Genomic DNA, 24226 nt, shown 5'->3' on the forward strand with positions numbered 1-24226 from the left:
GCAAAATGTGCTTGCAAAAAAATAACCACTGGGGGTTAAGGGTTGGAAAGTTCCAAATAGCCTTGGGGTAAAAGGGTTAAAGGAAAACAGTAAAATACAAAACCAAGAACACCAGAATATAATTGGATGCTGCAAAGAACTTTTAGTATTATTAAGTTAATACCACACTTGAACCTCCCTGTGGTATTCCTCTTCTATGTGGTAAGCTAGAAGTTAACCCTTTTACCCCCAGGCTATTTGGAACTTTCCATCCCTTAACCCCCACTGGTTATTTTCTATTCAAGCACATTTTGCAGTATATATTTTTCAAATTGCTCTAACAGCCTTAATTTTTGTCATAGAGAGGTCAGGTTGGTCTCATTCTCTTGGAAAATGCCTGAAGTTTCACAAAAAAATTATATAAAAAAAAAAAAAAATTGTAAATAGCAGTTTTTTGCAAGGACGTACCGGTACGTCCATGGGGGTAAAGGGATGTGTTTTGTGAAACGTACCAGTACGTCTTTTGGGGGTAAAAGGGTTAAAAAGACCAAAGGGGACGGACAAGAAGGAAAAACACCTGGCAGAAAATTGACATTACAAAGGATCTTATTGGGCATGGCATAAACATAGTTTACATAATATATTCACATAACATATTCAGCAATTTAGGCTATAACTAACACCTCTGACCATTTCATAGAAGTAAGTGCTATAATACTGAATTATAAATTACATTCCACAGCACTGAAATCAAGATTACATTCCATAATAATCACAATGAATTTAAAAAAACAAAGTTTTGGAATTTCATATTACAGTACCTCCAATCGCTCATCATTACTGTATATTCTTTTAATCAACATATTCCATTTGTTAAATGTATGTGAGAAATTTGGGTCATGAGGAAAGGTAAGCCACTCAAAGATAAGGTACTACTGGAGTAAAGACCTATTACATATTAAGTAAAAATTAGGATGTTGGAAGGTAGTGTAAATGAGGGTAAAACAAAGATGAATCCTTGATGCAGCTAAGGGCCGACTAAATGGTTACATTTTTCATCAGCTGGAATTACCATACAAAATTTCAAAACTTTAACACTAGGGAAGGAAAAGTCTTTCTAGAGGCTTTGATTTTATTCTCCTTACTGAATAATCAACAGTACTGTACACTAAATAAAAAATATAGCTCCCAACAATCATACACACTTTCACAGCTATAAAAAGACATTTCGAAGATATATAACACACTTTCACAGCCATAAAAATAAAAACATATTAAAGATATATAATATCTAAATAATTAGTCATAATTAAGAAGTGGAACAACCTGAGATGGTAAGACGTGATATCGGCATAGCGGACACTGTTGCAAAGTCTGCAGACTTTCGTGAATGCACTGCCAACAGAACAGATGTCCACATGGAGTGACTGACGAATGACTACGTTCTTCTAAGCATAGGGGGCACTGCTTCCGACTATCCACGTAACAACCTATTCAAAGGATGACGGAAAAAACATCAATTAAAGGTTGAGGAAAACCTTACAAAATATGTAGAATAAATCATGACATTCTGCCCTTAGTCTCTTCCTGAACTTTTAGGAAAAATGGTCAAACAATACCTGCAGAACATCAGTTCCCAAAGTGTGTGGAACATTGATATTGGGGGCGGGGAGGCAAAAACTATGGTTGGGAATGACAGGGTGGCATTAAGAGCACTTAAACAATAAACAGCTTACTTTTTTCTACAAAATCTAAATGAACAAAACAAATAGCATGAACAATAAAGCAAAGAAACTTTTATGCAGTTTATAGATAATAAAATCAACATTAACCCTTTTACCCCCAGGCTATTTGGAACTTTCCAACCCTTAACTCCCCGGCTTTTTTTCTATTTTCAAGCACATTTTGCAATATAATTTATTTAAATTGCTCTAACAGCCTTAATTTTTGTCATAGAGAGGTCAGGTTGGTCTCATTCTCTTGGAAAATGCCTGAAGTTTCTAAAAAAATTATCAAAAATATGCAAAAATAAATATAAATAGCAGTTTTTTTGCAAGGACGTACCGGTACGTCCATGGGGGTAAAGGGATGGGTTTTGTGAAACGTACCAGTATGTCCTTTGGGGGTAGAAGGGTTAAGGGCACTTGAACAATAAACAGCTTACTTTTTCTACTAAATCTAAATTAAAAAAACAAATGTCATAAACAATAAGGCAAAGAAACTCTTATGCAGTTTAGAGATAATAAAATTGATATGAGAATTATAAAGGAATGCATAGCTCTGTTATGTAGTTTAAAAAGAATCGAGAGGGAGAGGGCACAAGGACTCCACTTGGAAGCCAAGGGGGTGCTAGCCTGAAAAAGTTTGGGAACCACTGCTGTAGAAGGAAAGATACATTGTGAGGTTATTCAATGCATATAAAAATCTGATAAATTTATACAGTGGATGGAAACAGAAGATTCTCAATGTCAAACAATAGTTCAAATAAATGCTTCACAAACTTTCAACATGTGGAAGTAAACGCATCCAAAGAGCTGAAAACATTTCTGTTATCTTAGGAACACACCAGTTAGTGAAGTAGGACCTAAGAGAAAACAACAACTACTCAGATGAAGTGGAAAGATACCACAGTAGATAGTTTGCAAAAAAGTTTCTTACTAATAATGACCAGAGAAGTATGATACCTACATATGCACTGTATATTACTATTATTGAACGAAGATGCAGTATGAACATTTAAACTAATTTACTTTGTGGTGGTTCGATTACCGAATAAGATTCGTGACTGGAGTGCATTGGGAAGACAATACTGAAAATGAGGAATTTGCTGAGATTTGGTGTCAAAGGGCATCTTAAGGAACATGACTTAGCTCCATTAAAACAGTATTATTTTCAGGTTATGGTACTGCAAACTACCTACGTTTCTGCTCGTCAACCCAATTCATTTATAAACCATTTAAAAATAGTGGAGATAACAAGAAATTTTCAGGAGAATCTCTCCTTTCTGGAAACAATCACCAAACACACTCCTTGGGGATTGTTCTTCTAATAACAGCCTTAAGACACAACCCTTTTTATCCCCAAGGTATGTTGAACTTTCAAGCACATTTTGCTATATTATTATTTAAATTGCTCTAACAGTCTTATTTTTTGTCATAGAGAGGTCAGGTTGGTCTCATTCTTTTGGAAAATGCCTGAAGTTTCTCATAAAGTTGTCAAAAATATGCAAAAACATGTAAATAGCAGTGTTTTGCAAGGACGTACCGGTACATCCATTGGGGGGTGAAAGGGATAAAAATTTGACATGGTGACCATTTTTCAAGATGGACACCATTCAATACTAAACAGTTAGAAGGTCCTTAACTTACAAACATTCAAAGATACAAACAACAATAAATTTGAAATCATAAATCTCAGAAACAAAATTAAAAGTTACTTTACAACTTAGAAATTGTTACTATAAACACGAGTGTAACACTCACAATTATACTTGATGTTTGAGAGAAAGTTCATATACTGTAATATAATGATGAAATTATGCAATAAAATACTATTATATAATATAATACCATAAACAAAATGACCCTGACAATAACCTGCTATTTATTTCATATGAAACAGGATTATTTGTTGACTTTGGCGCTTAGAATTTCTAGGCATGGGAGTTGGGTTAGGCCTATCTTAGGCCAAAATTTAACAGAATTCAACTTACAGCTTCTTGGAACCTACAATATTAGGTTTTAACCCTTTTACCCTCAATGGACGTACTGGTACGTTTCACAAAACTCATCCCTTTACCCCCATGGACGTACTGGTACGTCCTTGCAAAAAACTGCTATTTACATTTTTTGTTTACATATTTTTGATAACTTTATGAGAAACTTCAGGCATTTTCCAAAAGAATGAGACCAACCTGACCTCTCTATGACAAAAATTAAGGCTGTTAGAGCAATTTAAAAAAAATATATATAGCAAAATGTGCTTGAAAATAAAAAAACCCTGGGGGTTAAGGGTTGGAAAGTTCCAAATAGCCTGGGGGTAAAAGGGTTAAGTTGAAGATTTTCTGTATACAGAAATATTGAATTTTGCAATAAAATGACAGACTTGTCCTAATTGAATGATCTTTGTGTCAAATCATACATTTTTCACGAGGCAGAATCCAATTCTGGAACCATGGACTTACTCACTGGCTTTCTTGTACCAACAGAGTTGGATGTTAACACAACTAGAGCACATTGAATAGCACTTCTGCTGTGAAACATAGAATGGAGTTCAGTATCAGCTGAATAATTATTTAGTGAACCTAAATAATTAATTTAGTAACCAAAATTCTGTCTAATAAGCCCCCACATCAGTTAGCTACTGTAAAATAAATGTAATTTAACAGATGTTTAGTTAGGCAGATGTGAATAAACTGACAGTGTGGCAGCCCTGGAGCCGAGCCAAGGGTATCATGGCTTTACATTGCTTTTTACGTGGTTTTCTGAATGGTGTAAAGATTGCAATGGACTTAAATGATACTTTATTAACCCTTTTACCCCCAGGCTATTTGGAAATTTCCAACCCTTAACTCCCAAGGGAGTTATTTTTTTCCCAGCACGTTTTACAGAATATTTTTTTTAAATTGCTCTAATAGCCTTAATTTTTGTCATAGAGAGGTCAGGTTGGTCTCATTCTCTTGGAAAATGTCTGAATTTTCTCAAAAAATTATCAAAAATATGGAAAAAAAATTTTTAAAGCATTTTTTTGCAAGGACGTACCAGTACGTCCATGGGGGTAAAGGGATGGCTTTTGTGAAACGTACCAGTACGTCCTTTGGGGGTAAAAGGGTTAACAATAGCGATTAAGTTATATACATTCATTCCCGAACCTAGTTGTATCCCATACCTTACTGTGCAAGATTGTGATCAAGGTAGCAAAAGGATAACCCCTCAGCTTTGATCCACTGAATACAGATAAACATCATACTGAGAAACCTTGAATATCCTTTACCAAGATGGCAAATACAGATCCAGGAACACCTAAATTCTAAATTGACTGGAGAAATTACTGTACTTGCCAGAAGAAGAGTGAAGAGATCAAATCCTCATGTACTTAACCCTTTTACCCCCAATGGACGTACTGGTACGTTTCACAAAACTCATCCCTTTACCCCCATGGACGTACTGGTACGTCCTTGCAAAAAAACTGCTATTTACATTTTTTTGCACATTTTTGATAACATTATGAGAAACTTCAGGCATTTTCCAAAAGAATGAGACCAACCTGACCTCTCTATGATGAAAATTAAGGCTGTTAGAGCAATTTAAAAAATATATATTGCAAAATGTGCTTGAAAAAAAAAAGGCCTAGGGGTTAAGGGTTGGAAAGTTCCTAATAGCCTGGGGGTAAAAGGGTTAAGAACTCCAAGAACATGATGGCTACGTTATAATTGTGGCTAATACTCTTCTCATTCATGCTATTAATGAGATGGTCATTGTTTTGAATCCAGCCATTGCTTGAAAACAGATTCTCATTCCTCTAACTAAATCCAAAGTTTTATACAACATATACCAAGGCACCTCCCCCAATTTTGGGGCGTAGCCGACATCAACAAATGAAACAAAACAAAAAGGGGACCTCTACTCTCTACGTTCCTCCCAGCCTGTTCTACATAACATATAATGGTGGATAATGTGAGAGGGTGGGCTGTGGCACCCTAGCAGTACCAGCTGAACTCGGTTGAGTCCCTTGTTAGGCTGGAGGAACGTAGAGAGTAGAGGTCCCCTTTTTGTTTTTGTTTCATTTGTTGATGTCGGCTACCCCCCAAAATTGGGGGAAGTGCCTTGGTATATGTATGTATGTATGTAGAATGGTGCTAAACTTACACCACAAATGAATTTTCCATAAAAAGAACAGGTTACAATCGCAGAGCAACAAACCACTAATAGCTTACTTGATAAAGTCCTTTTACTGCTAGTCTTTGGTTTTGCAAATAAATTTGTGTACGCAGCATACGAAAGAGTCAACACCACATGTAAAAAGAGCACCGAGCCAAGTATCTTGAAAGACTGACTTGCTGCGTTATCTCCTAGCCATTCACGAATGAGTACCTGGAACAAAATTAAAAGTTAGTTTACAATTTAGGAATTATTACTATAAACACGAGTGTCACACTCACATAATTATATTTGATGTATGAGAAAATGCCCTGGTTAACCCTTTTACCCCCAGGCTCTTTGGAAATTTCCAACCCTTAACCCCCAGGGGGTTATTTTTCCCCAGCACATTTTGCTGTAGATTTTTTTTTTTTAAATTGCTCTAACAGCCTTAATTTTTGTCATAGAGAGGTCAGGTTGGTCTCATTCTCTTGGAAAATACCTGAATTTTCTAAAAAAAATTATCAAAAATATGAAAAAAAAATTTTATATAGCATTTTTTTGCAAGGACGTACCGGTACGTCCATGGGGGTAAAGGGGTGGGTTTTGTGAAACGTACCAATACGTTCTTTGGGGGTAAAAGGGTTAAAAACACAAATTTCTTACTTTACAAATATGAAATGCATATCGACAATGTACAAGATTTTTTATACTACATACATACAATGAATTCATTATCATCATCTCCTCCTCCTACGCCTATTGATGCAAAGGGCCTCTGTTACAGCAATGAATTAACCCTTTTACCCCCAGGCTCTTTAGAAATTTCCAACCCTTAACCCCCAAGGGGTTATTTTTTCCCCAGCACATTTTGCAGCATATTTTCTTTAAATTGCTCTAACAGCCTTAATTTTTGTCATAGAGAGGTCAGGTTGGTCTCATTCTCTTGGAAAATGCCTGAATTTTCTTAAAAAATTATCAAAAATATGAAAAAATAAATTTTATAGCATTTTTTTGCATGGACGTACCGGTACTTCCATGGGGGTAAAGGGATGGCTTTTGTGAAACGTACCAGTACGTACTTTGTCGGTAAAAGGGTTAATACATGCATACATATACCAAGGCACTTCCCCCAATCTTGGGGGGTAGCCGACATCAACAATGAAACAAAACAAAAAAGGGGACCTCTACTCTCTACGTTCCTCCAGCCTGACAAGGGACTCAACGGAGTTCAGCTGGTATATACAATAAATTCATCATCATCAACTCCTCCTACGCCTATTGACGCAAAGGGCCTCGGTTACAGCAATGAATTAATGATTGGTAATTACTGTATCTGGCATCATAACATCAATGGTCATTGATGCCGATTGGAGTATGCCTAAAGAATAAATAACTTAAGGTAAAAAACAGAAGGGAATAAATAACCTAAAAATGAAACACTTAGAATTTAAAATATTTAAAAATGAGTGAAAAGACCAGCTTCCCATACATGCAAAAGCCATTGCAGTCATGAATAGTTTTACTATTTACAATTTATAGAATTTAAATGCAAAGAAATGACACTATGAATGTAAACATATTAAAGATAAAGCTTTCTTAAACATCTAGTTTCAACAGATTATTTGGACAAGTCAAAGCGTATGATTATTCATTGTTATCTTAACTATCTTTGCAATCTTCTGTATGTTGGGATCAAGTGATGAACAGTGTATTTTATGAATGTAATAATTCTTATTTATGTACTTAAACATCTGTAATGGTGTTCTAGTTAAAAAAATGATTGAGCTTATGAAATAAATGATTTGAATCTTCTTGTGAAGTAAACCTATTTGGTTCCCCGTTTCTCTTCTAACAAAACTCTCAAATTTCTTTTACTAACCTGAAACCCTTTTTCACCAATTATTAAAAGAAAAAAAAAATTTTAACCTCTTAAACACCATTTTCACATCTTATTAAAAACACCAATTTCACATCTTATTAAAAAAAATTTACACATCTTATATAAATAAAACACAATTTCACATCTTATTTAAAGAAAACAATTTTCACATCTTATTAAAAATATTTTCACTTACTAAAAGTCTGAGCTCTTTAAAAAAAAAATTCTAAAAAAATTAAAGTATATTTTTCCTAGCTATATAACCCTGAGTCCATTAAAATAGGGAATGTTTTCAGCCTATAAGTAACCGGAACCTCCGTTGATATTGCTAACCAAGTAATTAACAATATGTCTTGAATGGAGGCAAAGTAGGTCCCCTAACTCTCCTGCCAAAGACGTCACTTTTTACCTTTGGGTCGGAACTGAGATGGGCGATAGAGGCGAGACGTTTAACTTTAAAGAATAATTGTCAAGTGTTAGTTGGTTGATATTTTAAATCTAGTGAATAATAGTAAAAAAAAAAGTTAAATAAATCAATTGTCTTTAGTAATTTGTACCTGCTAAAATTAGAGTATACAATTATTTTATTTTCCAGTAGTAATGTGATTAATTTTGCGAAGGCCACATATTACTCAAGGAATGTTTAAAGTATCCCTCATTTTAATGATTTGTATTTTCAAATAATGTAATTTGTATTTTTCTTAACTACATAAACCTGATTCCTTCAATAGGAATATGATTTCAACTCAGCTAGAACACACGTTAAGCTTTTAATAAGGTAGTAGTGATTACTAGCGGATGGAGGACAAACCACGCCCACTCGTCAGTCAGACTTGCGCTTGTTTTTTACCTTATATGATTTGTGGACTGGTTAAGGTGAGAACAGTAACTTAAAGAACTTAAGTTTATATAGTTAGGGAAAATATAAAACTAAAAAATCGTAACGAACTATTGTCTTTTAACAGGACTTAAATTTAGGATGAAAGCAGCCTCTTGAACAAAAAATGGCTGCCCAATCTTCCCAGAATATGTCAAGGCACTTGGTCCAGCATAGGAGCAAAAGTGATGATTCCTATCAACATCCTAATGACCCGGGTATGAAGATGTTGCAAGTGATAGGTTAGGCCTTTATCAAGTGACTGGTAGACAGTCATGGAAGAACCAGTATCTGTGTGAAGTATATGCTGTCTGAATGTATGGTCATTATGAGAAACGGGTTTAAATACATTCTATAATGATGGTGATAATTAGCTGAGTTACAACCCTAATTGGAAAAGCATGGCGCTACAAACCGAAGGGCTTCAACAGGGAAAATACCCCACTGAGGAAAGGAAAAAGGGAAATACAAAATAGTGCGCCTGAGTGTACCCTCAAGCAAGAGAACTCTAACTAAAGACCGTAGAATGGCACTACTACAAGACTAAAGAGGAATGGTTCAAGTTTACTGTGTACGACAGCAGAAGACTATGGCACTACTACAAGACTAAAGAACAGTGGTTCGAGTTTATAGTGTCCTCCTAGAAGAGCTGCTTACCATATCTAAAAAGTCTCTTCTACCCTTACCAAGTGGAAAGTAGCCACTGAACAATCGCAGTGAAGAAGAATTTTTCGGTTATCTCAGAGTTGTCAGGTGTACGAGAAAATGGTGAAAGTGTAAAGAATAGGCTAGACTACTCGTTGCATGCGTAAGCAAAGGAAACATGAGCTGCAACCAGAGAAGGATCCAATGTAATACTATCTGACCAGTGAAAAGACCTCATAACTCATGTGGTAGAATCTCAATGGGTGACTAGTACCTTGGCAATCCTATTACCTGTTATATTTATTTATTATTCAAGGCTATTATGTTTGCTGCTGCCTTCTCCTTTGTTTCATTAAATAAGTTTATACAAGTGTTGTTCCATCAGGAAGAAGCATTATCTTAATTTGTTTACATACGGGACTCTGAGAAAGGATGGTGATCCATACACCATACTTACATACATGTTAGGTAATTGTTAGTACTGCAATACATGTATTAAAGGTAATAGGATATATATTATGGTATTAGGGTAAAAACTTATTATTTATCATTATCATTATTATTATTAAATGCTAATCTAAAACCCTAGTTGGAAAAGCACGATGCTATAAGCCCAGGGGCCCCAACAGGGAAAATACAAAAGGTATTTGAGTTTGTTTCAGACTGTAATGATAGTTTAAGTTGAGTAAAGCTTGAGAAGCTGCAGCCAACTATTTTATGGTCATTCACGCAACTTCACTACCACTATGCAGAGGGCGCTGAAGCCAGTTTGTCTAGATGTCGACCCAAGTTCCCCAACGGCAACGAAGGAGTGGCAACATTGGTACAGGAACTTTATGAACTTCATCGAGGGGTGTGGTGTGAATGTACATAACCAAGTAAGGCCACTTGTAAATTGCCTCACAGTGTTTGAGCATATTAAAGTATGTGCAGACTTTGATTCAGCTGTAACTATACTAGAAAGAGTGTACGTGAAAAACACCAAATTAATTTTTGCTAGGCATTTACTTGCAACAAGGTGGCCGAAGCCAGGCAAATCACTCGATGAATCACTGGCCCTAGGCCAGACTGTCCTGTACTGTACTTCCTGTTCCTCTGGTCTTGGGTAGTGCCATGGCCTCTGTTCCATGGTCTTCCACTATCTTGGGTTAGAGTTCTCTTGCTTGAGGGTACACTCGGGCACACTGTTCTATCTAATTTCTCTTCCTCTTGTTTTGTTAAAGTCTTTATAGTTTATACACGAGATCTTTATTTTAATGTTATCCAAAATATTTATTTTTTCCTTGCTTCCTTTCCTCACTGGGCTATTTTCCTTATTGGAGCCCCTGAGCTTAAAGCATTCTGCTTTTCCAACTAGGGTTGTAGCTTAGCAATTAATAATGATAATAATAATAACCAGATGGTGAGGGAGATTGCTGGTTGCTGACCAGTGACACTTCAAACACCACTGGGGCAGTCACTGGTGGAAACGCCAAAGTGGGAGGTGTTTCTTCAATGACGAAAGGTGCCTCATAAAACGTTATCACTGTTGATCCATAAGTTCCTGATTCGTGTATGTAAGAACAGGCGAGCTGCTTCCCGGGTCCATTCATACGACAGTCTGATATAAAAGACTCTAGATGATGCTGTGTCTATCAGCATATCCTGGTACAGTACCACATTCTCTGCATGGGCGAGACTGGTAAAACGGAAAGAAGTCCGTGCTGATCCTGGAGGACGACAGGATCAACCAATCATTAAGATACTTCAAGAGGCAAAGCCTGTGTGAGTGCGCCTACGTTGATATGAGCATGAACACTTGTAAGAAAACTCGGGGAGCGGTACACAGTCCAAACCACAGGGCTCTGAACTGGTACACTATTCTCCTCAAAAAAAATTAGAGGTACTTTCTGTAGGAAAATGGATGGGTATCTAGAAGTATGCATACTTCAGGTCCAAGGAAAGCACTATAATTTTTCATGTTACTTCATAAAATATGTTACTTCAATAATTCATCCATCTTGAATGGGTCTGGAGAATAAACTTGTTTAAAGGAGAGAGGTAGATGACTGGTCCTCAGTCCCCAATTGACTTCTCCACCAGGAAGTCGCCTGTAGCACCCTGGAGAACTGCCTCCGACTACTTTGCGTGCATTCTTCTCCTCTATCACTTTAACCTCTGCTGCTGTAGCCAGACCTTTCTACGATTTCGGATGGTATGTCTGGAACGTCAACAGTATGTATGTGAGTGGAGGGCAAGAGTTGAGGAGAGGTAGCTATCTATCCTGAAGGACTTCCACCATCTAATTCTATGCTCCATGTCATTGCTACATTGTCCAATTACTTGACAAGCATCCCTCCACTTGTGGCAGCTGGAGAGGACTGCTAACTTCAGTGTTCCCTTCTTTCCTTTACTCACCCTCTTAGGCTGGTCAGGGTGGGGGTGAAAGGTGGGGCACTGTTCAAACTTTTCTTCAAGGAAAATGAGGTTGGAGGTTCCCGGAATCTTCTCCCTTCAGCGCTGATTTCAAAGGTGTGGTGGGGCTCGAAGCTCTCACCGGTGTTGCCTTTAAAGGGCTTGGGTACTTAAAAGATAACTTCATGATGGATAAGGGGCTGGTGCCACTGACGCCTCACCGAGGTCATTGCAATCACTAAGGAGTGCAAGGGTCTTGACAAGATGAGTGGACTCTGAGAAAGCAGAGAAGTACAGTAAGTAATTACTGAACTGCAGCCGAAGTCAAAGTGAGAGAACTGCGACCGAAGTCAAAGTGAGAGAACTGCAGCCGAGGTCAATGTGAGAGAACTGCGACCGAAGTCAAAGTGAGAGAACTGCGACCGAAGTCAAAGTGAGAGAACTGCAGCCGAGGTCAATGTGAGAGAACTGCGACCGAAGTCAAAGTGAGAGAACTGCGACCGAAGTCAAAGTGAGAGAACTGCAGCCGAGGTCAAAGTGAGAGAACTGCGGCCGAAGTCAGTGAGAGAACTACTGCCAAAGTCAAAGTGAGAGAACTGCGGCCGAAGTCAGTGAGAGAACTGCAGCCGAAGTCAAATTGTGGGTTTTTCTACCTGGTTAGTGGGCACCAGCAACTATTACTACCTTGTTAAAAGTTTAAACGACCATTTCAGCTTCGTTAAAAGTCTTGGCAAAGATATACTCCTGTTAACCCTTTTACCCCCAGGATATTCGGAACTTTCCAACCCTTAACCCCCACGGCTTTTTTTTTCACAAGCACATATTGCAAAATATATTTTTTAAATTGCTCTAACAGCCTTAATTTTCATCATAGAGAGGTCAGGTTGGTCTCATTCTTTTGGAAAATGCCCAAAGTTTCTCATAAAGTTATCGAAAATATGAAAAAAAAAAAAATGTAAATAGCAGTTTTTGGCAAGGACGTACCAGTACATCCATGGGGGTAAAGGGATGAGTTTTGTGTAACGTACCAGTACGTCCATTGGGGGTAAAAGGGTTAAGGATCGATGGTTTATAGATGTATAGGCACAAAATTAAAAAATAGAAAGACGAATTAAAGCCTGTGTACTTACGTATTTTATTCCAGTCATTCTTTTTGAAATGTGATAAAATCCACTGCTGAAGTAAAATACTGCCAAGTGAATTCGGTGCAACAGCGTGAGGGAATACTGCAACTTAGGAATCTGCTGCAAAATGATATTTCTCAGTTCTGGCCGCAAATAAGTCGAAAAACTACCGACTCTGACAGATTTTTCGAATTTGGCAAGTCCTAATTGCAGCACCTTTGGTCCAAAACACTGCAGTATTACCATGACAGTTCGTTCCTTGAAAGAGTAAAATATTACAAATGACAATTACAAAAATAATTTCATATAGATATACACTGAAAGTAATTTACATTTTTCGTAGCTATACAAACACTAGTAATAGGAAACTACTTTCAGTGGAAATGCATAGATATTAAAATAATTTCATACAGTTATACTGTACACTGACAGTAATCAAAATACCACTAAAGTTTAAAATATTTTGTATTTCCATAGCTATACAAATAGCTGTTACCAAGTTGTGGAATGATCTTCCTAATCAGTAAGTTGAATCAATAGAACTTCAAAAGTTCCAAGTTGGAGCAAATGTATTTATGTTGACCAAGGCTGACAAGTCTTTGACGTATCTGTTTTGACGTTGTTAATAGTTTATAAATGACATATCTATTTTGACGCTGTTACTGTTTTTAGAATGATTTATTGTTAATTTGTTCCCATCATTTATTTATTTCCTTATTTCCTTTCCTTACTGGGGTATTTCTCCCTATTGGAGCCCTTGGGCTTATAGCATCTTGCTTTTCCAACTAGGATTGTAGCTTGGCTAGTAACAATAATAATAATAATGAGTCTTTTAATAGGATTATGCTTTCAGTAAAGATGCCTACAGCTGTTAAAACTTGATGATAATAAGGTGGCAGGTAAGTCTTGCCCACATGGCCGGTCACTGAACTCCCACATAGATCTTAGACCTAGGAATTGAGGGATGGTTGAAGTGAAGTGAAATTTGAAGGATTGGTTTGTATTGTTAGAAAAAATACAAATTACAGTAAAAATAGGATTTGTTCCTACACTATTACAAAACTTCATCCTTTAACAGGAGACTTATCCTTAAGAAGGCGGAAAATCTCCATATCCAATTGGCCGATTTATTTTCCCGTAATGTCAAAGCACTTAAGTCTTGTACATACATATACCAAGGCATTTCCCCCAATTTGGGGGGTAGCCGACATCAAACATGTGAAACAGAAAAGGGGACCTCTCCTCTCTACGTTCCTCCCAGCCTGACAAGGGACTCAACTGGGTTCAGTTGGTACTGCTAGGGGTGCCACAGCCCACCCTCCCCCGTTATCCACCACAGATGAAACTTCATAACGTTGATTCCCCTACTGCTTCTACCTCCGCGGTCTTCCAAGGCACCGGAGGAAGCAGCAGAGGCTACCGGAACTGCGTCACAATCGCTCGCCATTCATTCGGTCTTGTATGGGAACTAAAGTTATGAATCCAGTGAACCTCTAAATGACCTGGGCATATAGATGAAGACGGTGTTAGGCTAGATCACTATCACTACCAGGGCCTAGTAGATAGTCAAGGGAAAACTCTATACAGAAGGCCCTCAACTTAAACATTCAGATACAAACACAAATTCAACTGAAAATAAAAATATGATAAAAAAATACTGTAATGAAACAACTTTGCATCATTTTAATACAGAAAACAAAATGATATTTGTAATAACCTGATATCTATTTCATATGAAACCCAATTATTTGTTGAATTTTGCAGCTGGAAACCATAGGCATGGGATTTAGACTAGGCCTACCCTAGGCCAAATTAAACAAAATTCAATTTAAAAATAGCTTCTTGGAACCAATTAAGTTTGTAAGTTGAGGACCTTCTGCAAATGCACAGAGGATATATCGTCAGAAAGTACTAACATTTATGAGAAGAGTGTCTCCATACATTTGATCCTACTCCCCATCTTATAGGAGGATGTGTAGATACTTCTAAACAAAACATAGTTAGGATATATTGCTTGATTATGCAGTTTACTCCCATCCAGTGTCCAAACCATCAAGTAGACGAGAGACTTCTCCACCCAAAAGAAGAGGATGAAAGATGAGGTGAAAGGACCAGTCGATATTACTTTTCTATATTGAATTACGTCCAGACTACTATCGCAGACAAAATGTCACTCGTCCTATGAAGGAACTTGGTTTGCTATGTGATCTGTTGAGGAACTACCACTGGGTCAAGGATACAGATACCCAGAGACTTATGGGTATACTCCCATAGGTAAATGGCACAGAATGCCTGTCGTTACCAGACTCGTCTTCAAAATCTGCGGCCCTGACAGATTCTTCACTAGAGCTAGGATAGATATATGTCTGACTTCAAGCACTTGAGTCCGGGATGGTCCCTTTATCTCCTTACCTACGGGAAACCAAGTACGATTGTCCAACGATGCCAGAAAGAAACAATGTTTTAGGATCTCCTTTCATATTGCTTCCATTGCTGTAGGAAGAGTCGAAGCATTTTTCAAAGTCATCCTGGTTCCTACAATTCACTATTTGAAGGGAAGAGATGAAGGACTTGAAGTCGTGAACAGGTTGATTCTAAGTCCTAGCCACGAACTCCTGAATGAAGGTGATGGAGGACTTCTATCCTTCAGAATGATTTAGCCTTCCTGGATTTCGATGAATTTTTCTTCTTCAGGCCAGATGTAACAGCATTCCCAGGTTTGGTCTAGGGTAGTCTAATTGTTATGAGAACGAGAGCAGCGAGTGACAATACTTCTTTTCAGTGCCTTTCATCCTGACCAACGGTGAACATGATCGGTTCTGAACGAGACCAATCACCCTCAGCAGGTGTGCAAGCACCTGTATCACATACAGACATACCACCTCCCCCATACGAGTTGGTTCTTGGTACTGCAACATCTCAACCACACCACGTGCAGGAAGAGAACGGTCAGTCTAGCCATACAAGACTCGTATCAATCTGTTCTCCTAGACATCTTCAATGATATCATCTACTTGTTCTTCTTGAAGTCGCATTGTGATGAATCTAATGATTATGAGGCAGACAGGGAGGAGGAACTTGAAGTTCGCTCTTTGTGGGGTCGTGCAAGCCAATGATGACACTCCCACGGGAAAAGAGGCCACAGGCGAGTCTTCCAAGCAGCAAAGTCAACACCACATGTGAAGACCTTCGAGCCTTCCCACGGCTGGAAAGACACTGCGGAGAAGGAAGAAGGGCTAAACTCTTCCCTTAAACACACAGCTTCCTCCAATGCAACAATAGTGATGTCTATGGAATGCATATTTCCATAGGTTCATAGTGTCATCGTAAGGCCACAATAGCATAGGAATTACAGCAACAAACATATCATCCAATAGGAAAAAGACTGTTGTGGGTAATGGCAATTTTGTTATAATCAATATCAACATCTACAGTTTATCCTGAAAACTGCATATCCTTGACTTCTTTCTTTAATATATCCCTTGAAAACGACCATCTACCAGGAGAATTATTCAATATAAAATAAAAAGCAAAAGATCAAAACAGCCAAACGAGGAAGCTAGCATTAAGACTGTACTAGCTTGAAACCAAAATCAAATTGAAGGATGTGATAACTATTGTGTGGGTGGGGCTGAACCTCACTCACCAGAAACTACAACCTCATTATTAAATATTTAAATGGCACCATCCAGCTTTGGTAAAACCATACTTATTATTATTATTATTACTTGCTAAGCTACAACCCTAGTTGGAAAAGCAGGATGCTATAAGGCCAGGGGCTCCAACAGGGAAAGTAGCTCAGTGAGGAAAGGAAACAAGGACAATGGTTTGTATTCGTACAGGAACAAAGAAAAATTAAAAAAAAAGTTTGCATAAATTAAACTACAGTATACAAGTATTCCTGTAGATGGATTGCCTAAATAAATATTACAATGGTACTGTATATCAGTTAACCCTTTTACCCCCAAAGGACGTACTGGTACGTTTCACAAAAGCCATCCCTTTACCCCCATGGACGTACCGGTACGTCCTTGCAAAAAAATGCTATAAAATTTTTCTTTTTCATATTTTTGAGATTTTTTTGAGAAAAATCAGGCATTTTCCAAGAGAATGAGACCAACCTGACCTCTCTATGACAAAAATTAAGGCTTTTAGAGCAATTTAAAAAAAATATACAGCAAAATGTGCTGGGAAAAAAATAACCCCCTGGGGGTTAAGGGATGGAAATTTCCAAATAGCCTGGGGGTAAAAGGGTTAACCCTTTTACCCCCACCATAAGGTTAAATTTCGAGCACATTTTGCTATATAATTTTTTTAAATTGCTCTAAAAAGCTTAATTTTTGTCCTAGAGAGGTCAGGTTGGTCTCATTCTTTTGGAAAATGCCTGAAGTTTCTCATAAAATTATCAAAAATATGTAAAAATATGTAATTAACAGTGTTTTGCAAGAACGTACCGGTACGTCCTTTGGGGGTGAAAGGGTCAATATAACGGCAATATATGAAAATAATAATGAAAAATGAGGGAATTAAAATTTTGAAACATAACTTACGAGGTGAGAAGGTAATCGTCTTCTGTTGCGATCGACTTGAATAATACCTGTGTACTCTTCCCCCAGCGTCTGGCGTAAGCATAGCGTAGTGAGGGTGTAATATCCCAGCTCACAGAGAACATCTGAATACTGGTTAACATTCAACCAGGTTCTTGTCCCTGTTTAAAGTATAGTAAAAAAAAAAAAAAACATAAGATAAGAATGTTTTTGGGAAATGCATGAAGTAAAACAGCTTTATAAATGTTCTATTTGAATGGTTTTCAAGTGGAATTTACCCATTCCTTATAAACTACTTCATTTATGATATATGAAACAAGTTTTTACATACATACACATACCAAAGGCACTTCCCCCAATTTTGGGGGGTAGCCGACATCAACAAGCAACAAAACAAAATAGGGGACCTCTACCCTCTACGTTCCTCCAGCCTAACCAGGGACTCAGCCGAGTTCAGCTGGTACTGCTAGTTTTTACTGGCCTAAATGTTTGTTAAAAATTAAATTAATTCTTTTATAAAAGGCTATGATTTAAAATGTTTAATTACTCAAGCACTCAAGATGATTATGAGGAGTTTCCGCTACAGACGAGACTTTAAAGAAAATCACTATCTGGTAAAAATTTCTCGCTAAAAATAGTAGATGTCCATTTTGAATAATTATCTATCCCAATCAAACAATAGGGAGTGATCTTCTTAATGACAGGACAATCTCATAAAAGTAGAAGTTTGTATTTGCATAGAATTTAAATTATTCCAAAAATCAAACTGTAAAAATAATTTGTATTTTCCTTAACTATACAAAACGGATTCAGCATTATGAAGCTTCATCTGTGGTGGATAACAGGGGAGGGTGGGCTGTGGCACCCTAGCAGTACCAGCTGAACTCGGTTGAGTCCCTTGTTAGGCTGGGAGGAACGTAGAGAGTAGAGGTCCCCTTTTTTGTTTTCGTTTCATTTGTTGATGTCGGCTACCCCCCAAAATTGGGGGAAGTGCCTTGGTATATGTATGTATACAAAGCTTCCCTTAATAAAAGTATGATTTTAGCTTAGCTGGAAACGTGGCTATTAAAAAATATAACAAGGTGTCGGTAATTAATGGCGGGTGGGTGGTAGGGAAGCCCTGCCCCCTGGCAGCTCACCGAGGCCGGAGGGAGTCATGACAGCGGCTTCCTTTGTAGGGGGAACAAAGGAATGCCGAGCAGCACAAGACCACTTAGTGCTAGAAGTTGCTACGGCTTGCAGGAGATTCTCCATATACCAAATATGTTCGAAACCTAAGGAAAGACAGTATCCTTAATGCCCTACTTTTAGCAATATCACTATCTGAAAATACATGTAGGGTGGAATCACCCGACCATCACTAAAGGCAAGTCGGATTCATCATCCTTCTTAGTATTCAGAGGAAGGACTCTGAGAAACTAAAAGTACCAGAGGGGGAGAGGTGAGGTCTAGCAGAATTCTTCGACTTAAGAGGAAGACCCCAAAAGGAGAACAATCTCTTTTTGACTTCTTCCTCCTCTTACCATACTCCAGCCTGTAAGGTTTGCAATTCCCTACGCTACTCACAGGAGGATCTTTGTATCCAATCATGACCTATACAAAAAGGGCACAAAGAATGGGGCTCCATCTGACCAAGTCAAGAAAGGGCCACACTTACGACAGGATACATCTGGACAGGACTGCATGCCCGCATGTGATTCTCCATTATAACAATCACACAGCATCTGAAAATCAAAAGAAAAAGAAGACTACAACCAAATATGGTCACACCGAGAGTATGTCCATACTACCATTTTTCTTTTATCAAGGGCTGCTCATGAATGGCAGAGGCAAAGGACAATGACACTGCCCTAGCAAGCAGGACAATGCCCTAGAGTATACACATATGATGAGCACCCAAGGCCCCTCTCCACCTAAGCTAGGGCCAGGCAATGGCTGCTGATGACTCAGCAGGTAGACCTACAGGCTTCCCCAAACGCCCATTCTTAGCTCACAAGGACGGCGAGGTTGTAGCGACCAAAGGAACTAACGAGTTTGAGTGGGACTCAAAGTGTCTACTCCATGAACTGGCATGGGGTGGGGGCTTCCTTAATTGTAACTACCAACACCTTGTTATAAATTTTACCAGCCGAGTTTCCAGCTTGGCAGAAATTAGACTCCCGCTGAAGGACTTGGGTTTCAAATCGTGTAGGAACAAACTGTCTCAATAGATCTAGTAGCCCCCAGAAAGGCACATTTCTTGTTTTCCAATAGAAAAGGACTCATACGAAAACCCTCAATTGTTTTATTAAATGTAGTGCCAGAGCCTCTGTACTGTGGCCTTCCACTATCTTGAATTAAGAGTTCTCTTGCTTGAGGGTACATTTGGGCACACTATTCTATTTTATTTCTCTCTCCTGTTTTTTTAAAATTTTTATAGTTTATATATGGAAGACCTAATTTAATATTGTTACTATTCTTAGTATATTTTCTTTTGATTGTTTATTAGTTTTCTTGTACAGTAGTTTTATATTTCTATTTCCTTTCCTTACTGGGCTATTTTTCCCTGTTGGAGACCTTGGGTTTATAGCATCTTGTTTTTCCAATTATGGTTTTAGCTTAGCTTATTATAATAATAATAATAATAATAATAATAATAATAATAATAATAAAAAGATTTGGAAGAATATAAACACAAAGACAGAAAATCAAGTAAAAATTCTCAAACTTCTAGCTATGATTTACATACCAAAGGATCTCTGCACTATATCAGCAACACTTGACTTCAAATGACTGAGGTAGCTCTCGTCTTTTTGCACGGATCGAAGAATTTCCGCGGCTCCTGCTTGATGAAAAGGCATCTGAAAAAAATGAGAAGTGTCATCATCTGATCTCATAAGGTCATTTTGGTGCCGGTTTAGTATGTGGCCTACCTTTTTATTCTGGTTTAGTATGTAGCCTATCTGGCTTGTTATTTTAGGTTAGGTTAGGCCACATACTAAAACAGAATTTCGTAAGCCATATTCGAAAGGTAGGCCACATACTAAACCGGCAGCGTCATTTTTTTCTGGTATTAGATTCATACCACCACATTACTTATAATAAAACCTAAATTAAAAAGAAATGAGTATGTTAGTGTTCAATGTCACCTGTAGCCTTGGCTCGATACACCTTTCAGGTTTAGTATATTTTCATTTACGATCTCGCTGCTGTTTTGATGTCTGATATTGAACTACAAATTTACCACAAACAAGTGGCAGTGACTTTATAGAGGCAGAATGTCATCCTATAACCCTCTGTGGCGAGCCTCTAAGCAGTACACAGAGAACCCACGGACATTCTTGCCTAGACTTAACCCAATTTCGATTTCACAGCCAGAGTTGTTATGGCTAGTGTTAAGGGCAGGCTTTAGGGTATAAGCGTAAAACCGTCTCGGCTGTCAGTGTTAGGCTATAATGTAATACCCATGGTGTTATACAAGGCTTAACTAGTCCCTTATTAATAATGGGGAGAGGGTTTGTAGATTGGCGGACACCGGTCGATTAATAAATAGAAAAGGACCAGATCTATTGAAGGTTTGTAGAATGGTGGACACCAGTCGATTCATAAAGAGAAAAGTTAAGGACCAAATCTATTGAAGGTTTATAGAATGGTGGACACCAGTCGATTCATAAAGAGAAAAGTTAAGGACCAAATCTATTGAAGGTTTGTAGAATGGCGGACATCGGTCAATTCATAAATAGAAAAGTTAAGGACCAAATCTATTGAAGGTTTGTAGAATGGTGGACACCGGTCGATTCATAATGAGAAAAGTTAAGGACCAAATCTATTGAAGGTTTGTAGAATGGCGGACACCGGATGGCAACAAGCCAGCATAGACCTTTACTAGGTATAGTTAGAAGGTTCCGTCCGCTGTTCGGAGCACTTGTTGGAAGGTTAGGATGGTTCAGAAATTAAGTAAAAACATCCTAATTTCAGTCAACCTAATCTACCATAATCTAAATAATGAAGAAAGTTTGGTTTTACTTGACTGTAGTACAATATTCACTATTCTTATGAACAAATTAACCTATATAACCTTACTAGGACAATAGTTTGAACATCATAACCTATACTCAGGGTTAAGAATAACTTGGATATTTGTAAAAATTCCCCTTTTACTTATTTTGTTTTGATACCTTATACCCAGTGGTTAAGAATAACTTGGATACTTCCGTATAATTTCCCATTTTACTTATTTCGTTTTTACCTTATACTCAGTGGTTAAGAATAACTTGGATACTTTCGTATAATTTCCCATTTTACTTCTTTCGTTTTGATACCTTATACTCAGTGGTTAAGAATAACTTGGATATTTGTAAAAATTTCTTTTACTTCTTTTGTTTTGATACCTTATACTCAGTGGTTAAAAATAACTTGGATATTTGTAAAAATTTCTTTTACTTCTTTTGTTTTGATACCTTATACTCAGTGGTTAAGAATAATTTGGATATTTGTAAAAATTTCCCATTTTACTTCATTTGTTTTGATCTCCATGACACAAGAAGAACAGGAGAACAGCCCATAAAATTCCCGACAGGTTAATTGCATTTCCAAATTCCGATTTCCTACATTTTCTGTATCATTATTACCGATAACCATTTGCAATCTATAATCAGAACAGTTTTTACCATCGTGTGGCTTTCTCTTCGCCAACCTCTTACCTCCACAAACTTCACCCCTTTTGATACTAGCTCGTCCTTCGTCTACGTCAGACACCTCAAACTGTTATTTGATTTACGTTGAGAAAGATGTTCGTATTAACATTATGCAAAACACATCGCCGTTTCCCCTTTGGAGGAATTAATAAGCGTTACTAGTGTGCTTATAAATACTAGGGTGTATGTATGATAGCGGCCACCTGTATATATTATGTTTAAATTAGAATACGGCAGTGTAAGAGGGGTCGCAGGGGGCGTCAGCCCCCCGTTAGGTAAGTAGGTAAGGTCATGGCTTGTAGGTTACGTTAGGGGGGAAACTTTAGGTTAGTTGATGTCCATTTTATAATCAACGCATGAGGAACTGGCCGCTGACATGCAAATGCTCCTAAATATTTAGATATCTTATGGGGTCATTGAACGTCAGAATTATAAATTTTTATAAATTCCAAGTCTCATGAACGGATTAAACTATGAAATACAGTAAGACTGAAATACCCTGTTTCGAGAGTAAACAAATTAAAGACCGCACATTAAATATTTACTCCACTGAATTATACAATTATTAAAACTGTATACGGTTTATATTTCAAAGGCTACAGCCGTCTAAGGAGCAGGGTCGCAAAGGAGTGGTAGCTCTTTCTTCCCCCAAAAGCCAAGTGGGTACAGATACGGGTACCAGGTTAAGTTAGGTGGTGCTTGTTTTCGTTTTGTAATTTAGATCTCCAGCCGTAACTTTTGGAATTTTAAATAGCCTTTAATTTGCAGACTATGGAGTGTTCCAAACTACTTCCGTAATTCATAGTATCTATAACTACACCAAAAATGCTTACGGAGCCTTTGTACATTAGCGGCCAGTTCCTCCAGCGCGCGTTATAAATGGACAGCAACTAACGTAAACTCACCCCCTAACCTAACCTACAAGCCGTGTCCTTACCTGATTAGGAGCCTTTGTATATCAGCGGCCATTTCCTCAAGCATTCATTAAAAATGTATGTAAACTAACCTAAACTTTCCCCCCTAACCTAACCTACAAGCCATGTCCTTACCTACTTACCTAACAGGGGCTGTGACCCACCCCTTACACTGCCGTATTCTTAGACATAATACATAAAGGTGGCCGCTATCATACATACACCCCCGATTACCTAATGTGGGGCTAATGAACCCCTGCAACCCCCAACACTGCCACATTTTTAGTCGGCTGTCATCATACATACAGGTGGCCGCTATCATACATACACCCCAGACTTATTTTTCTAGATTAGACACCTTATTTTCTTAGTTATGAATATAGTGCAAGGGTAAATAAATACAAACTTACCTTATTCTATAAGTAATTAAGTTATGTTTGTCATCACATTATACATATAACCCAAAAGGCATATTAAACATAGGCAAGAATATGTATGTATATCTCGTTCGAGACGATACGTTAATAGCGATCGTTTACAAGGTTTTATGAATGAGCAACCGTTTTATTTACTCTAGTAACGTTCGATTACACGTTTGTTTATGAATGGACAAACCATTTACGCTACTCACCTTGATAGCGTAAACTGGCTGGTTTTTATGAATGATTTATTTACGAGATCAGGACCCCAACGGCCAAGTGTTAGAAGGGATGCTCATGTCAATTTATCTTCACACCTTGAAGAAAATGAGGACAGCCTTTAAATAGTACACTGTTCATACTTATATATGCATTCCCTTATCAGTTAATGAGGTATTTAGCGTTATCAGATTATAAAAACCAGTCCGTCCAAGAATGCGTAAACTATGGCGTACAGTCAATAACGGTTTCTGGTTCTTAACTGATCACTACATACGCATTTTACCATAAAACACTTTTATGGCCACTGAAAACTAATAATTAGCTTAAACAATTCCTATTTTATACCGAGAACAGCCTGAAATATTAATTATTAACGGTAAATTTGTAATTTTATATATACTTTTTTATTTGAACCGTTTAGTATTAGTAGTACGGGCAAAGCTGGGATATGAAACGGCTCTCTTAGTTCTCGATTGGTTTGTGTGCAGTAAAGGACGTAGTTAAGCAGAACTGTGCAAGAAATTCGATGAAAGGAAAGGTAATTGTTTCAAGAATGATGTTTACCAAATACTGCATCATTCAACGAAAGGCAATTGTTTCATTCAATGAAAGATAGTTGTTTTGAGAATGTTATTTACCAAATACTGCATCATTCAATGAAAGGCCATTGTTTCATTCAATGAAAGGTA

The 24226-nt window shown here is 37.6% G+C and overlaps 1 protein-coding gene across 1 annotated transcript; it reads right to left on the reverse strand.

The window, feature by feature from the left end:
* Positions 1 to 1093: 1093 nt before the first annotated feature.
* Pex10 (peroxin 10) lies at positions 1094 to 23791 on the reverse strand. The gene is made up of 6 exons (XM_068381833.1): positions 23528 to 23791; positions 20035 to 20146; positions 17310 to 17467; positions 12766 to 13017; positions 5915 to 6071; positions 1094 to 1469 (listed from the first exon to the last, which is right to left on the reverse strand). Exons 2-6 carry the CDS (start codon positions 20144 to 20146, stop codon positions 1279 to 1281), a joined length of 870 nt encoding a protein of 289 aa, XP_068237934.1. The 5' UTR covers positions 23528 to 23791; the 3' UTR covers positions 1094 to 1278.
* Positions 23792 to 24226: the final 435 nt, after the last annotated feature.

This window comes from Palaemon carinicauda, chromosome 10, assembly GCF_036898095.1.
Source record: "Palaemon carinicauda isolate YSFRI2023 chromosome 10, ASM3689809v2, whole genome shotgun sequence".
Taxonomy (NCBI): Eukaryota; Metazoa; Arthropoda; class Malacostraca; order Decapoda; family Palaemonidae; genus Palaemon; species Palaemon carinicauda.

Excerpts from the sequence above, each read along its gene's own strand:
- Pex10 (XM_068381833.1), bottom strand. The coding sequence starts at position 20,146 with ATGCCTTTTCATCAAGCAGGAGCCGCGGAAATTCTTCGATCCGTGCAA. Across the intron at positions 17,468-20,034 it reads TATAGTGCAGAGATCCTTTG|GGACAAGAACCTGGTTGAAT; the intron begins GTATGTAAATCA and ends TACTTTAAACAG. Across the intron at positions 1,470-5,914 it reads CAGTAAAAGGACTTTATCAA|GTTGTTACGTGGATAGTCGG; the intron begins GTAAGCTATTAG and ends TCCTTTGAATAG.